Raw genomic sequence first — 17706 nt, 5'->3', positions numbered from 1 at the left:
TTGAACAGTCTCTTAAACTAAATCATATTAGTGCTTTGTTTGATTTCTTTGGTTAATCAATTCCATAATTAAATTCTACATACGGATATGCTTAAAGTTTTAAGTGTTGTACGCATATACAAATGTTTTAAATTAGATTTTTCTCTAAGGTTATATTTGTCCTCTTTTGTTGAGAAAATGTGTTGTACATTCTTGGGGAGCAGGTTATAGTTTGCTTCGTACATAATTTTTAGCAAATACATGCTAAATTTCAATGTTTTTGATTCAATAAATAAAGGGTTTGTATGTTTTCTATATTCACCATTATGTATTTTTGTAATTCATCTTCATTGTAACACCGTTAGTAAATGAAGCGCACATTTGTAGTTGTTCCCCCATATTTCTGCACGAGAACTCAGATATGGTAACACTAGTGAGCAGTAGAGAATATGAAGATATTTTTGGTCCGGAACATATTTTACTTTATTCATTATTGGTGTGTTTCCTGCTACTTTATGTTGTATATTTTTCAACTAAGGTTTCCAGTTCATTTTATCATCAATCATTACACCCACAAATGTGTTTTATTTTACCCTTTAAATGTCTACTCTGCTTATTTGTATTTGGCTTTCCCTTCTACTGTTACCACATAGCATTATTTTAGTTTTACTGAGATTCAAAGATACTTTAGAGTCATTCTGCATGCGGTGTCAATGGAACAGAGTTTATCTTTATAGGTATTGTTGACAGGAAGGAGTTTAATTTGTCTGCATTGTCTCCGAGGGAAATCTTGAAGCAACAACTTTGCCAAGTCCTAGCCAGGGAAAACAACCATGATTAGAATGGTTGTGTTTAAGAGCGAGAACAAATTTCAAACTTTTGACTCTTGTCTATTTGTGGTCGTCAAATTCATCCTGCAGAGCAGACGGTCTGATGTTATCCAAAATTACAAATGTGCATGTCTGCACTTCTGCCCGCAACCTCCAATCATTTGTGGCAGTTTTGGGGTACCTTAGATGGCTAACAGCAACTTCCAATTTGTCAATACCAAACAATGCTCAATCCAATCAGCAGATGTCCTGTTATCATGATTCCAAATAGGTAGATATCATGAGCGTCTTCGACTGAAAGGATCCCGCTTCTCTCTAGAGTCCGTCATGTGTCCAGCAACAACCCTTCCATCAAGACAGACAGGTTCACCTGAACCCATGTACAGATTAAGTTAGAATTTGTTGAATGAACAACACTAAAATGCTACACATGTACTCAGTCACTTTTATTGATAATGTCTTAATATTGTTCTTGGTTTTTTCCCCAACTACTTTATACCCATTTTAGGTTTTAAAAAAAATATCAATTTTGTCCTTTACAACAGTGGTCCCCAAACACTGTTTGAAAAAATAAAAAAAAATGTACTTTTTTTTTTTTAAATTAAATCAACATAAAAAACACAATATACACTTATAATTAGTGCACCAACCACAAAAACCTCCATTTTTCATGACAAAAACCTCCCTTTTTCATGACAGAGAAAAAAATAAAAATAAGGATCCCCCCCACCCCCCCTTCTCCCCTGGGCCGCGGGACAAATTATTAAGCGTTGACCGGTCCGCGGATACAAAAAGATTGGGGACCACTGCTTTACAATATGTTTTAATTTAAAACACAAACATTGGAGGTTGCTTAATTCATGTGTGTGATCTTTTTAAAGGGGCAGTGCATTTCAATTATCATTAAACCTCATTAGAGTGCCGAATTTGAACTTTCTTTCCACTCCAAAGATAATAAGTTCACACGCCTCCATTCTCCCTTCAGCATTTTGTACACAATACAGGACATTCCTCTGACATACTATCCTTGCATCCCCTCAAGGAAATGCATCATGGGTAATTCCCTGTCCATGTTGTTGAGCTATTTTTTATGAAGAGCAGGCCAAGGGGAATACCTGATTGTAGAGAAAGTTAAACTACATGATTGGAGTAGGAGTGTTGCCAAGTCGAGCCTGTTTCTTAGCACTAGTCATATTAGCACTTAGAACAAAACGGTGCAATGCTGCACCTTTTATATTAAAAACCCAGTCAAGCAAGACTTGAGAAAAACCTTCAGAGCCGTTTTATGCTTGTATTTTAGTCCACGTCCACCCAAAAACTGATATTTTCAAAATCGCAGTTTCCCTAAAAACACCCTTGTGGTTTAAAAAATAAAATAAAAAATTGCTCGTGAATATTACCTGCTGTTGAACATATTGGCAAATAAAAGGCTAGAACAATCTACCACAGCTAATTTGATGACACCAGTGTTAATTTTGTTGACTAAAAAAAGTTGTCTTTGTTATTATCAACCACCTATTTTTCCATGAGCAAAATAGGACCATAACGAATCACAACAAATGTACGTTGACATAAACAATGACATAAATAATTGACAATTTTGCCGACAAATATAAACAAGGCGGAAATGTCGACAGAGACAAAATCCAACCATATTTCCTTCAGTCTTTAGGCGAGTGGGACAAGTTAGGAATCTATCCAACATGTTGGAGAGGGGCATGGGGTAAATCTGAATTTTTTATGTATATTGCTGTGTATAAAGGTTTTATCTTCATATGTTTACTTGTATTTAACCTTTATTCCTACTCATGGTTCTTACTTTTTAAAATATTTTATTATTTTTACTTTCCATAGTGTTCGTCAGAGGAAGCCATCTGCATTAGGGTTTGTCGGCTGTGACGTGGGGCCACTTGGTGTCAAGTGTTCTATGTGTGTTTGTGTGTGTGTGTGTTTTTGGCATTTGTGTGTGTGTGCGATGATGGAGAATGTGGATCATTAGAGTATCGTTTTTTAGTCTGTAAAGCACTTTGTGTTGCATTTCTTTTATGTATGAAAAGCGCTTTATTAATAAAGTTTGATTGATAGAAATTACAGAGTGGTCCAATCAGAACTACTGTCTTTGTAAGGCAAGGTTTTTGGACTTTCTACTGGGAAAACAAGACTGTATTGTAGGGATGTAACGTTAAACAGAATTAATGATGACCGCAACAAAACTCCAGACGGTTAGTTTTACCCTTTTGAATTAAAATGATCGACAAACCGAGATTGATAACTTGCGGACTGGTGCCAGCTCTCTAGCTAAATGCTTACATGAAAACATTAACGGCTTTCCCCGTTAAGAAACTACATACCCCAATCTAAACTTAAATAGACACGTTACTGTCCGAGCAACTAAGATGGATAGATAGTACTTTATTGATTCCTTCAGGAGAGTTCCCTCAAGAAAATTAAAAAGATAGAAGATATACAACTGTGCAATCTAACCCACAAGCTGTCAGGGCTGGACATCCATCCATCCATTTTCTACCGGTTATTCCCTTTTGGGGTCGCGGGGGGCGCTGGCGCCTATCTCAGCTGCAATCGGGCGGAAGGCGGGGTACACCCTTGACAAGTTGCCACCTCATCGCAAGGCCAACACAGATAGACAGACAACATTCACACTCACATTCACACACTAGGGCCAATTAAGTGTTCCCAATCAACCTATCCCCAGGTGCATGTCTTTGGAAGTGGGAGGAAGCCAGAGTACCCGGAGGGAACCCACGCATTCACGGGGAGAACATGCAAACTCCACACAGAAAGATCCCGAGCCTGGATTTGAACCCAGGACTGCAGGAACTTCGTATTGTGAGGCAGACGCACTAACCCCTCTGCCACCGTGAAACCCTTCTCACGATTATGAAATTATAATAATAGAAGAAAAAAAACTATTAATGGGCCACGCAATGTGCATGCAAATTCTGGAGTTTGTTACGGTGAAACAAATGAGAAGCGAATAAGTGGAAAAAAGAGCAGGTGTACTAGAAGTTTGGGATGTAACCATGGTTGCTACTTTTTTACTTGACACACAGCTAGAATGCCTGATCAATAATCACTAAATACAACAAAAAAGTAAGGCATATGATTTCCGCGTTGAAATAACTGCAGACAGAGTCACATAATTGGCCAATAAAACGGAATCCGATTATAAAATAATATCAGGGAAATTGACATAAATGTGAGTGAAATGGTGTCATTATGAGAAGAAACATGAGTTTTTTCTTGCCCTGATGTGGGATCTGAGCCGAGGATGTAGTTGTGGCTTGTGCAGCCCTTTGAGACACTTAAAGCTGTTTTTATCACCTTCGTCTTTTAGTAAAGCTTAAACCGTTTTTATCTTTTAACCTTTTTGAACAAGTCGTGCATGCTTTTATTTCAAGTCGCCTGGACTACTGCAATGTACTTTATGCTGGCATTAGGCAAAAAGCTCTCTCCCGGTTGCAGTTAGTCCAGAACGCGGCAGCACGACTTTTAATCAATCAATCAATCAATCAATGCAGTCAACACAGTCGCGAGAGTCCAGTCCAAAGAGGATCTAAGACACAGCAGCGAGAGTCCCGTTCACAGCGGAGCCAGCAGGAAACCATCCCAAGCGTAGGCGGACCAGCAGCGCAGAGATGTCCCCAGCCGATACACAGGCGAGCAGTACATGGCCACCGGATCGGACCGGACCCCCTCCACACGGGAGAGTGGGACATAGAAGAAAAAGAAAAGAAACGGCAGATCAACTGGTCTAAAAAGGGAGTCTATTTAAAGGCTAGAGTATACAAATGAGTTTTAAGGTGAGACTTAAATGCTTCTAACAGGGGCCAGGAAACGCCAGCATATAACCCCAATTCTTCAGAGTTTGCACTGGCTCCCTGTTCATTTTAGAATTGATTTTAAAACATTGCTGTTTGTTTTTAAATCTTTACATGGACTGGCACCTCAATATATCTCGGACCTCATCCAAATTTACATTCCTGCGCGCGCTCTGAGGTCCGAGAGCCAGTTCCAGCTCGTGGTGCCCAAGACCAGACTTAAGACCAGGGGAGACAGGGCCTTCTCTGTGGCCCTAAGCTCTGGAACACTCTGCCCCTCCATGTTCAAACTGCTTCCACAGTGGAGTGTTTTAAGTCTCCTCTTAAGACCCACTTTTATTCTTTGGCTTTTAACACTACGTGAGTTGTGTGGTCCTCTGTCCTCTGTGTTTTTTTATACACTTTTATTTCTATTTTACTGTTTTAATTGATTTTACCCTTTAAAATAGTTTTTAATCATATTTGTTTTTATATTGTTTTTTTATTTTTTATTTTGGTTTTATATTTATTTATTTTTTGATTTTATTCAGTCATTGGTGGAGCATAATATTGTGATTTTGATATTGTTTTTAACATGGCTGTGCAGCACTTTGGAAACGTTATTGTTGTTTAAATGTGCTATATAAATAAACTGGATTGGATTGGATTGGATTGTGATTAAGGGCTATATAAATAAACTCTGATTGATTGAAGAACAATCCATACACCCACTACACATCTTATCTGCTTGTGTTGTTGTGAACCACATCATGAATGTAGCACCCACAATTTTTCTGCAGGCGAGCTACTTTTCAATTGACCAAGTCGAGAGGATCTACCTGATTCATATATATAATTTATATATATATATATATATTTATTAATGAAAGAGTCTCTGTTAACAAGCTAAAGGTTTTTAATAAAAATAAAATCATGTTTTTAAATTTTTACGTATTTTTGTTATATACATGTTACAGGATATACATCTTTTATTATTGAATGTATCAAATGTGATGAATTTTTAATGGACCACAATGAAAACACAGCTTTTGGCTTGTTGTGCCTTTTTAAAGCATTACATGGATTCAATTCTTTAAGATGTCAATAAACTTCTCAATCAATCACTCAATGGTAATAGCTTATAGCTTAAGATCGAAATAACTTTGTTTTTCATTGGAAGCTATTAGCAGAGGTTCGTGTTTCCACAGCTTTCCTCCCGAAGCTGTTGACGTCCCTTTGCGCTGCAGAAGCTTGCTCTTCCACCCACGGCTTTGTCTCTTGCCCACGCCTTCAGCTGTGTCCAGGCGGTCTGTCGCTCCGTCAAAAGCATATTTGTTCCTATCGTGTTCTGTGGGGTACATAGGATTTAATCATCTGTGACAGAGTTGCATGTTGTTTATGGCAAAATCAGACAAGTTTTACCTGTCCATACACAAATGCTGAAGAGTTTTTTAAAATATTCACCAATCCATCCACCATCTGTTGACAGGGACCGAACGTTGGGAGCACATCACCTCTGTGTTTGCTGTTCCCCAGTTGCTCCGAGGATATTTAAGCATCCACTATAAATTACTGTGGTTGTTATTTAGACATTTACATGGACTGGCCCCACTATACATGGCTGAGCTTCTGCAGCCTTACTAACCAGGCAAGGCCCTGACGTCTCACTCAAAGACTTACCACTAGAGGGGACAGAGCTCTTTCTGTAGCTGCTGCCAAGCTATGGAACAGCCTTCTTTTGCACAATACAGCAAAGAAGAAAACTATTTTTAGCATTCGACACAGATTAAATGAGCACTTCGGCTTTCATTTTCTATATTTTTTCTTGCCAAAATGTGCATGTCTGTCTATTTCTACATAGCTGTCTGTTATGTTATATGTAGATACTGTAACTTGAGCTCAATTGATATTGGCTGTTTAGTGTGCACCAGGGTCAGATGATATGAAGAACACTGGCCATTATAGCAGAATATTACAATAAATTCTGTTCATAACTTTTATGGACAGAATTTCTAGGCCGGTTTGGTGGCCACGGGATTAGGTCTCTGCTTTTTGCAGATGATGTAGTCCTGATGGCTTCATCTGGCCGGGATCTTCAGCTCTCACTGGATCGGTTCGCAGCCGAGTGTGAAGCGACCGGAATGAGAGATCAGCACCTCCAAGTCCGAGTCCATGGTTCTCGCCCGGAAAAGGGTGGAGTGCCATCTCCGGGTTGGGGAGGAGACCCTGCCCCAAGTGGAGGAGTTCAAGTACCTAGGAGTCTTGTTCACGAGTGGGGGAAGAGTGGATCGTGAGATCGACAGGCGAATCGGTGCGGCGTCTTCAGTAATGCGGACGTTGTATCGATCCGTTGTGGTGAAGAAGGAGCTGAGCCGGAAGGCAAAGCTCTCAATTTACCGGTCGATCTACGTTCCCATCCTCACCTATGGTCATGAGCTTTGGGTCATGACCGAAAGGATAAGATCACGGGTACAAGCGGCCGAAATTAGTTTCCTCCGCCGGGTGGCGGGGCTCTCCCTTAGAGATAGGGTGAGAAGCTCTGCCATCCGGGAGGATCTCAACGTAAATCCGCTGCTCCTCCACATCGAGAGGAGCCAGATGAGGTGGTTCGGGCATCTGGTCAGGATGCCACCCGAACGCCTCCCTAGGGATGTGTTTAGGGCACGTCCAGCTGGTAGGAGGCCACGGGAAGACCCAGGACACGTTGGGAAGACTATGTCTCCCGGCTGGCCTGGGAATGCCTCGGGATCCCCCGGGAAGAGCTAGACGAAGTGGCTGGAGATAGGAAAGTCTGGGCTTCCCTGCTTAGGCTGCCGCCCCCGCGACCCGACCTCGGATAAGCGGAAGATGATGGATGGATGGATGGATGGATACAATAAAGTCACTAGTTCTTGAAAATGTTGGCCCATCTTAGCCCTTCTCACTCCCTTGTAAATGTGACCAGGAAGAAGAGAACATTTGTCAAGCAGGAGACTTGGTGTGGGAAAAAGTTGAAGCGAACTGAAGGAACAAGAGTGGACTTTTGAATAAGTGGTTGAGAAGCATCTGTCGAGTTACTATGATATCGAAGGTCTGGGTTAATGTGTGTGGTGCTTTGCTGCCATTTAGGGAGATGCATTAATCATTAACTTATTGTCCATACAGATTCTTTTTGAACACCTGCCTCACAGTCTAGTTTTTACACCACTGCGTCAAATACCTTAACTGCAACGTGTATTCTGTTCATATTGAGTATGTAATTCTCTGGGAATTTAGCACATCTATCTGGAACAGAGTACGTCATTATTACATGATTTACTATATTTCCAATGCTAAAATGCAAGTCTTTTCTACCTAATTAGTGTGCACAGTCTATTATGCAACATTGTATTTATTCTTAAATGTATTGCAACTTTGCAGATATTGCATTTTAATGCAAACTACCCTTTGTACTCTTGTCCAACATTGATGCAAATTTTGTATCCCAGATTAAAACCCAGTTTTATGCATTTCTGCAGGGCAATAGAACAGCTCACATGCTATCATGTTACATCCAGACGATTCCAGATAGTACTAAATGAAACTATAAGGTCCTCATGCATGACAAAGTTTGCTTTTTAATTGTTTAAGTCAACATTTATCTTACAACGGTGTATTAACCAGAGATAACAGGTCCTTTTCTGACACAAAAACACAAGCTGTACACAAACACAAGCTGTAGACACAAGTCGAGGTATTATAATGGTGAGCGGCTCTGATCTGTGTGGGTGGGTGTGTGAGACTCCCCCTCTGATACCATTCAACGACTAAGCGCGACTTGTTTGAAAGAGAGGAGGAGGAATTATAGAGAAAGGAAGTCAAGAGCCCGGGACAAATCAGTTAACCGTGTATGACAGTCTTTAAGACACTGGAGTTTGTTCGTTTCCAAAGTATTTTAGGATTACCTTTGTAAATGTTCACCATGGACTCCTTCTGCTCGAGCAAAGGTGAGCATGTTGTTGTAAGTAAACAGAAATGCAGCTGTAAACAGAGGCAGGAATAACAAAGCTACAAGGTAAACTGATACAGGTAGAAAAGCAGGAAGAACTTCCGAGCAATGGGTGGCTCTGCACATGGGAGACATTGAACGTTAATATGTCTGCATTTGTTTTTTAGTTTTTGATCTTAATGCATGCTGGGATAATTTAAACATTGTTTGAATTGCATTCCAGGACAATAACAATTTGTATGTGCTGTATATTTTAAGGTTAGTGCAAAAAATAAGTTGTCGCTTTTGAATTGTAAACATGGAAACATGTTTTTACTACTAACACAGTGGCAGAGTTACACAATAAGTAGACAACAGCAAGTTTACATCCACATGTCTTTAAGATATGTCACTAGAGTCCTTTTTTGTTTGTTGGCATTTTCAAAGTAGCAATGGTTGTTGCGTGGTTTAGAATGTACAGTGCAAGGTTTCACAAAACTGTACGACATCACGTTAGGTGCAGAGGTATTTTGTCAGTGACATAGATGTGATGTTATTCCTCTGAATTGCATCTCAAATATATGATTGAGATTACATGTTTACAAAAAGAGTTTACAAAAATATGACATTTACCGTTTTTCAAAGTATAGTCTTTTTCTGAAGACAATGTCTATTTGCATGTGCTCATCTGACATAATTGTAAATCAGTGGTTCTTAAATGGCGGTATGAATACCCCTGGGGGTACTTGAAGGTATGCCAAGGGATACGTGAGATTTTTTTTTTAAATATTCTAAAAATAGCAACGATTCAAAAGTCCTTTCTAAATATATTTATTGAATAATACTTCAACAAAATATACATGTAAGTTTATGAACTGTGAAAAGAAATGCAACAATGTAATATTCAGTGTTGACAGCTAGATTTTTGTGGACATGTTCCATAAATATTGATGTTAAAGATTTATTTTTTTGTGGAGAAATGTTTAGAATGAAGTTGATGAATCCAGATGGATCTCTATTACAATCCCCAAAAAGGGCACTTTAATTTGATGATTACTTCTATGTGTATAAATTATTCTTTATAATTGAATCACTTCTTTATTTTTCAACTATTTTTTAGGTATTTTTGTATATTTTTTTCCAAATAGTTCAAGAAAGACCACTACAAATGAACAATATTTTGCATTGTTATACAATTTAATGAATCAGAAACTGATGACATAGTGCTGTATTTTACTTCTTTCTTTTTTTCAAACAAAAATTCTTTGCTCTGATTAGGGGGTACTTGAATTAAAAAAAAATGTTAACAGGGGGTACATCACTGAAAAAAGGTTGAGAACCAGTGTTGTAAATCATAAAACTATTTAAATCTTTGCAGTTAATGATTAATATCTACAGCCTAAGAATTCCACCTAATTCTGAGTGTCCTCCCTGTTGACACTTTGCCAGACCTTCACTGCAGCCGCCTTTACTTGCTTTTGTTTATAGTAACGAAAACGCATACACAAATGAGGTACGATTGGGATACTCACATGGCCATGGAAGTAAGGTTGGCGATTACATTATCGTGATCATTGATCGCGATTACTTGAGTTCGATCATGGTGATCAGCTGTTAGCATATTTCCTCGATCAAACATGGCGGAAACATCTGTTATAAGGTACTGCAGTAGTAAACAGTAGGGAAGCAACAATGCTCTGTGTAATACTGCATGGTACAATCCGCCTTTATTGACCATGATCCTGTGTGTTTCTGTGAATGTGCGTGTGTTTGTGTACGTTTGCGTGTGTTTGTGTGTGTGTGCACCACCTCCTGTTCCACCGTCGCGAAAGTTAGTCCCTCACGATGTAATTAATGTTCAATAGCGTTGGGCTTCTTCCCTTTACACAGCTGGAACTGTAGCCCGGAAGAATAAAATAAAGAAATATGACTAACACTCGTCTAGAAGTTGGAACACAACATTAAAAGGACTTGCAGGCACTCACGTACTGTATTTGACTCACATGTCTTTGTGACGGAACTATACTGTATTGGTCACGACTGGGAATATCAACACACCCACTAATTTAATCAGAATAGGCATTTTATATACAAGCATTTTTAATCAGACTTTTGTTTGTGTCTGCAAAGATTCCACTCCTCTGATATAAAAAATCTCTGCAGACAGACACTTTCTGTTATTTTTGAAATAATCATTAAACTTGTTTTATGTGTTGGTACACATTAATTTACAGTAAGTCAAATTCAAACTGCACTTTAATGTATTTTCATGAAATATAAGATACAGAATTTGGGTTTTAAAAACTCCGCAATGTGCTCACGCTTGTTGTTTGCCAAGCACTGGTGAGAAGCACTTATGTATACAAATAATTAAAGCATACAAATAATAATTTAACACCTGAAAGTGTTGTTTACTAAATGCTAACTTGAAATAAAAGTCTTATAGTTCTCACTTTGTTAACTGCATAATGTTTGTGATGACAAGCAAAACAACACAATAGTTTTGAGAGAAAGAAGCTGTTCTCTCACAAAATGTACAGAAAGAGAAACATAATCATTCTCATACAAGTTGGCTTTGATTTCTTCTTTATGCCATTTCTACCACTTATTCCCTTTTGGGGACGCGGGGGGGCGCTGGCGCCTATCTCAGCTACAATCGGGCGGAAGGCGGGGTACACCTGGACAAGTCGCCACCTTATCGCAGGGCCAACACAGATAGACAGACAACATTCACACTCACATTCACACACTAGGGCCAATTTAGTGTTGCCAATCAGCCTGAAACAGGATAATTAATAGAGAATAGAAATGTTTTATTGTCATTGTACAACAACAAAATATGCTGAAGCGTAACAAAATTACCACAAGATTCCAAAACATTGGACATTTGATGAGAAGTGGTTTAAATTCTCTATAACAGTGTTTTTCAACCTTTTTTGAGCCAAGACATTTTTTTCATTGAAAAAATGCGATGGCCCACCACCAGCAGAAAACATCAAAAAATGAAACTCAGTAGCTGATATTGACAATAAAAAGTCATTCTCACAAGTGTTGGATATAAATTCAAAGCATAACCAACATGCATTATAGCTCTTGTCTCAAAGTACTGCACGACCTGTCACATCACGCCGAGAATTTTTTGGAGTATTTTGGTGTCTTCTCATGTGTAGTATTTTAGTTCTTGTCTTTTGCTCGTATTTTGGTGGCTTTTCCCCTTTTGTTGGTATTTTCCTGTAGCAGTTTCATGTCTTTCTTGAGCGCTATTCCCCACACCTGCTTTGTTTTAGAAATCAAGGCTATCTAAGTTGTCGCTATCGTTCTTTGCAGAGACATTGTTGATTGTCATGTTATGTTCGGATGTACTTTGTGGACGCCGTCTGCTGATGCTGTAAGTCTTTGCTGTTGTCCAGCATTCTATTTTTGTGTACTATTCAACCACTTCACTTCTAGTTTTGTTTTGCGTAGCCTTCCCTAAGCTTCATTGCTTTTTCTTAGTGGTACTCGCCTTTTGTTTATTTTTGGTTAAAGAATTGGATACCTTTTTGACCTGCACACTGTCATCTGCATATTCTGATCATGACAAACCATGTTCCCCTACAAAGCAATTCGCTTTTTGCTGCCACCTACTGATAGGAAGAGTATAACATGGTTGCTCTGCCGAGCTCTAGACAGCACCGACACTCAAGACCGGCACATTTGCAGATTATTATTTCTGGTTTGCAAAAAATATTTTTAACCCAAATAGGTAAAGTGGTCGAAAAACACCGCTCTATAACAGTGATCTTCAACAGGTAGTCCATGACCACTGGGGTCAACAGAGGTACATCAGATATGATGTATCATATCAAACACATCATACAAATCAATACATTCAATTAGGTGGGTGTGCATTTTATAATAGGAATTGTTGTTTGTTTTTATGTTGCACACAAAAATATTTGAGTGACGGATTTAAGGCCACATTGAGAGTTGACAGCTACCAATGTATATGTCTGTGGAGTGTGTTACTATATTGATGAAAAAGTGAGTGTGAATGTTGTCTGTCTATCTGTGTTGGCCCTGTGGCGACTTGTCCAGGGTGTACGCCGCCTTCCGCCCCATTGTAGCTGTGATAGGCATCAGCGACCCCCGTGATCCCAAAGGAATAATTGGTAGAAAATGGATAGATGGACTTAGTAAGCAACTGTAATGCTCAATTGTCCAGTATGTAGAGTCAAGAGCCGAACTAAATTACATTTAAGCAAGGTGGGGTTTGATGCCATGGAGTGGTGTAAGACGGCAACTGGAGTCGTGTCCGCGGATGCCATATTGCTTCAAAGCAACTTTATGGATTTTTATATTACTCCCAATTTTTCTTGTTCTGAAAAAAACCTTGAAGGCCCCTGCTTCATAACATTAATGAATTTGGTTGACATTGTCATCAACCCATCATCCACTTCCCAATTTATATACTGTGCATACATTTTTTCTTCAGGCAAAAAAATAGGATATTCTTCAGCCATCGAGCCAGTGGCATGATCTCAAACCAGTGAAGTGAAGTGAATTATATTTATATAGCGCTTTTCTCAAGGGACTCAAAGCGCTTTACATAGTGAAAACCAATATCTAAGTTACATTTAAAACAGTGAGGGTGGCACTGGGAGCAGGTGGGTAAAGTGTCTTGCCCAAGGACACGACGGCAGTGACTAGGATGGCGGAAGCGGGAATCGAACCTGCAACCCTCAAGTTGCCGGCACGGCCACTCTACCAACTGAGCTATACTACCCCTGTGAGATTGTTTTTCTTTTTTATCATGAAAATATAAAATGACTCATAGTTGGGTTATAGTTTTAAGTAGTTATAGGGTCAAATGGTGCAAAACATACTTTTGAGCTCTGGAAATGCATGTGTTTTACTGACAGTAAGTGCTATAAGTCCCTAAAAGGTAAAAATAAAATAAAATAAATGAAAGCAGAGAGTCTAGTGAAAAGTTGGGAATAGTATAAAATATGAATGTAAAAGTGGCTCCCAGTAAGTGTTAGTGTTCTTTCAAGGATTGTTTTGTAAAGTTCTATGCAGTAATTTTGGAAGTGATAGGCATTTGTTAAAATTATTATCATGATTCTTTTCTCTCCTATTTAATGTTTCATACAAACATATTGTTGCTGCTGCCATGTCTAGTAGTTCCCAAAAATGCCAGTTAATGTGCCAGTTACATTTGAGTTCTTCGCAAAGACTTTCATTGTGCTCTGCTGACTGATCATTTTTCACTCTGACTCAAATGCCATTTTGTTGTCAGACTCGAAATCAGAGCTCAGAGTTCTCACCAGGCTTCGAGCTGACCACAAATGATTTAAAGACCTCACACATAGTGAGAAAAAACTAGCGTGTTTGTGGATGTTTAAGATTGTCTGTTTGCTAGTCAGAAGGTTGGTGCATGGCTGCACTGACAAGGTTGAACTGTGTGTTGGTATTTGACAGAGAACGTAACGGTAATACATAATACGATTACACTGGTACAAATCAACATGTACAATACCCAAAACCAGTTAAGTTGGCAGGTTGTGTAAATCATAAATAAAAACAGAATATAATGATTTGAAAATCCTTTTCAACCTATATTCAATTGAACGGACTGCAAAGACAAGATACTTAACGTTTGAACTGGTAAACTTTATTTTTTGCAAGTATTCGCTCATTTGAAATTTGATGCCTCTAACATGTTTCAAAAAAACTGGCACAAGTGGCAAAAAAGACTGAGAAAGTTGAGGAATGCTCATCAAACACTTATTCTGGAACATCCCACAGGCATAGGCGCCAATCTATATTTCTGCTAGTGGGTGCTCTGACGGGCGCTAAATCTGACGCTACTTTTCTGAGCATGCGCGGTTTTTGCTTGGTGGTGAGAAAAAATTTGCCATCAATCCCACGTGGGTGCTCGGCATTGTCGGCGCCTATGCCCACCGGTCAACAGGCTAATTGGGAACAAGTGGGTGCCATGATTGGGTATAAAAGCAGTTTCCATGAAATGCTCAATCATTCACAAACAAGGATGGGGCGAGAGTCACCACTTTGTGAACAAATGCGTGAGCAAATTGTTGAACAGTTTAAGAACAACATTTCTCAACGAGCTATTGCAAGGAATTGGGACGGCGTGGCGCAGTGGAAGAGTGGCCGTGCGCAACCCGAGGGCCCCTGGTTCAAATCCCACCTAGTATCAACCTCGTCACGTCCGTTGTGTCCTGAGCAAGACACTTCACCCTTGCTCCTGATGGGTGCTGGTTGGCGCCTTGCATGGCAGCTCCCTCCATCAGTGTGTGAATGTGTGTTTGAATGGGTAAATGTGGAAGTAGTGTCAAAGCGCTTTGAGTACCTTGAAGGTAGAAAAGCGCTATACAAGTACAACCCATTTAATTTAGGGATTTCACCATCTACGGTCTGTAACTTCATCAAAAGGTTCAGACAATCTGGAGAAATCACTGCACGTAAGCAGCAAGGCCAAAAACCTATATTGAATGCCTGTGACCTTCGATCCCTCAAGCGGTACCACATCAAAAACCGACATCAGTGTGTAAAGGTTATCACCGTATGGGCTCAGGAACACTTCAGAAAACCATTGTCAGTAAACGAAGCAGGCACAACGTGTAAGATAGATAGATAGTACTTTTATTGATTCCTTCAGGTGAGTTCCTTCAGGAAAATTTAAATTCCAGCAGCAGTGTACAGAGTTGGGATCAATTTAAAAAAGAGTAAAAAGTAAATAATGGGGGTTTAAATGGAAACAAAATAGAGAAATATTACAAAAAGAATAAAAACAATGGGAATAACAATATAACCGTTGCCCCCGCGACCCGACCTCGGATAAGCGGAAGATGATGGATGGATGGAATAACAATATAACAGTAAAATAAGAATATAACAAGACAAAGTAGGCAGAATAATATATTAACTCGTTATTGCTCAACCAGCTCAACCCTGTTACAAATACTATTTCAACCGGCAGTGAAAGTACCCATAATTCAATGTATACCCTTGACTTAAAGCATAACAAAAAGCTGAGAGTCGGCTTGTATCTGTCATGTCGATGTGATCATGTTTTGTTTTAGTCATGTTCTGTTTGTTTTTTGGCCACTCAGTTCCTGTTTTTGCACTTCCTGGTTTGTTTTGTCAACATGACTACCCATTAGTTTTCACCTGTCCTCATGTCTCACACCTGTTTTCACTAATCACCACAGTATTATTTAAGCCTGTCTGTTTCTGTTGTTCATGCTGGCAACATCACTTCCTTCTCACCGTCTACCTCTACTACCTTCATGCCATGCCATGCCTGCTAATCACACTGTCCATAGTTTCCCTCCTGCCCATGCCACGTACGTTTTTTGGTTCTTTTATGTCACAGTTTTTGAGTTTTGTTTTTTTGTCCATAGTTCTGCCTTTAAGTGCGTTTTTGTTTTCATTAGTCAAGTCCGTTCTCCGCCATTGTGCGCGCCTTTTGTTTGCTTCCTTTTTTTGTAGTTTGTTAGTGTAAGAAATAAATATGTACTTACATTCACAACTTGCCCGTTTCAATTTTCCTTTGCCTTGTGGGAAAACAAACCACATAGTCCACGTATTGACAGTATCTCAAATTACTCGTTAGTTGAGGTACCACTGTATTCATATAATTTTGTGTGGTATTTGAATATTTTAGATTAGTACCTACAACTGTGCCAAGTGAAGTGACAAGTAGGGCAGTCAAGATAATCTAGAAGATTTGAGATTGTTGCCATCATAGAAATAAAAAAAATATAATTTCCATTCCATATTCTTCCATGGTTACTTTGCACACTGCGTACTAGATCAGGTATTGTTTACTTAGGTGCGCTGACATTTTTCCAAAGCTTTCCACACTAATCTCTTGCCCTTCTCTCTCCAGTGGAGATCTCACAGTGAACACCTAAAAGAATAAATACTTTCTGTTGTATAAGACTAAGCGATACGCTTTGAATTATCTTTTGAGGTCCATAAGAAAATAACTTCTCTGATCAATTCACAGGAAGGGTAATAAACACAGCATCGCCAAAATCTTATACTGATTTTTGACCGATAGTCTTCTTTCAGGTTCTCTGATGTAGGCTGAAACTCTCTTTTGTAATTTGTCATATATCAAAACCTTAGCTACTGTTCCATCTTTTCCATGTTTGTTTTTAATTCACTAATTTAAAAGATGGATGGATGGATGGATGTAATAATTTAAAAGAAAACTGCACTTTTTTTGGAATTGTGTCCATCATTCGCAATCCTTATGTGAGACAAGAACATATGTATTTACATGTTTTTCTGTATTCCAAATAGTAAATCAATGCGATTAAAATCCGCTTATAATGCAGCCTATAGGAGTAGCTCTATTCTGCCTATAAAGCGCTCTAAAAACATCCAAACTCCTCCATCAAGGTGTTATATACACACACACTGTAAGTATATATATGCAGTAACGGTCACGTTTATAATAACAGCATATTTATGTATTTTGGTCATTTTAAAAACGTATTAAGACGTCCGCTCTTGTTTGTTTTCAACATCACTGATTGCTACTCACTGCAGACTTCATAATAAAACACCACTTACTGTACAATGTCTGCTGTCATTAGGATGCTGACTGATAGGATGTTAATACATTTCCGTTTACGATGAAAAATGAAGGACAATGAAGGTGGTTGGAACCAAAGGTTGGACCAAGCGCAGCATAAGCTCTTCGTCGTGGTTTTCTCACCATTTTCGTTTTAAATTGAATACCAAAACTGACCAACTCGTTGGATTATGTCTTCATCCTTCACTATCCAGATGAGACACGTTATCTGATCTAGATTAAACTTTTGAGCCCTGAGGCGTGAACGCAGCTCACCACAGCCGCTGATGTCAACACAGCCAGCACAAGCTGTTAGCTCCCTCTGATCACGATAACGCTAAAAATAGTTTGTCTGCGTTAGCACTTAAAATAACAATATCGTTAATATTTGGTTAATATTCAAGTCAGAGAATATAAATGGAGTATCGTTGCCGATTTTTGACTGGATTTTAGAGGGATTTATGGCTGGAATAGTGGACCTCCCATCCACTCCGTTATAAACAAACTTTTATTTACGATTTACAATGCATTAGAAAAAATACATCC

General features: G+C 39.0%; 1 protein-coding gene across 12 annotated transcripts in view; it reads left to right on the top strand.

Annotated features, from left to right (window-relative positions):
• The window catches only part of plecb (plectin b), a 254404-nt gene that overhangs the window by 75639 nt on the left and 161059 nt on the right, over positions 1-17706 (top strand). For 2 of the 12 annotated variants that reach the window (XM_061916385.1, XM_061916383.1), the window contains exon 1: positions 8553-8592. The exons of the other annotated variants lie outside the window; for them this stretch is intronic. In XM_061916385.1, the coding sequence (XP_061772369.1) occupies positions 8559-8592 (34 nt within the window). In that variant the 5' untranslated portion in view covers positions 8553-8558. Of the gene's footprint in view, positions 1-8552; positions 8593-17706 lie in introns of those variants that run through there. 12 annotated transcript variants of the gene reach the window in all.

The sequence above is a fragment of the Nerophis ophidion genome, linkage group LG11 (assembly GCF_033978795.1).
Source record: "Nerophis ophidion isolate RoL-2023_Sa linkage group LG11, RoL_Noph_v1.0, whole genome shotgun sequence".
Taxonomy (NCBI): Eukaryota; Metazoa; Chordata; class Actinopteri; order Syngnathiformes; family Syngnathidae; genus Nerophis; species Nerophis ophidion.
This window is presented reverse-complemented; position numbering and strand designations above follow the sequence as displayed.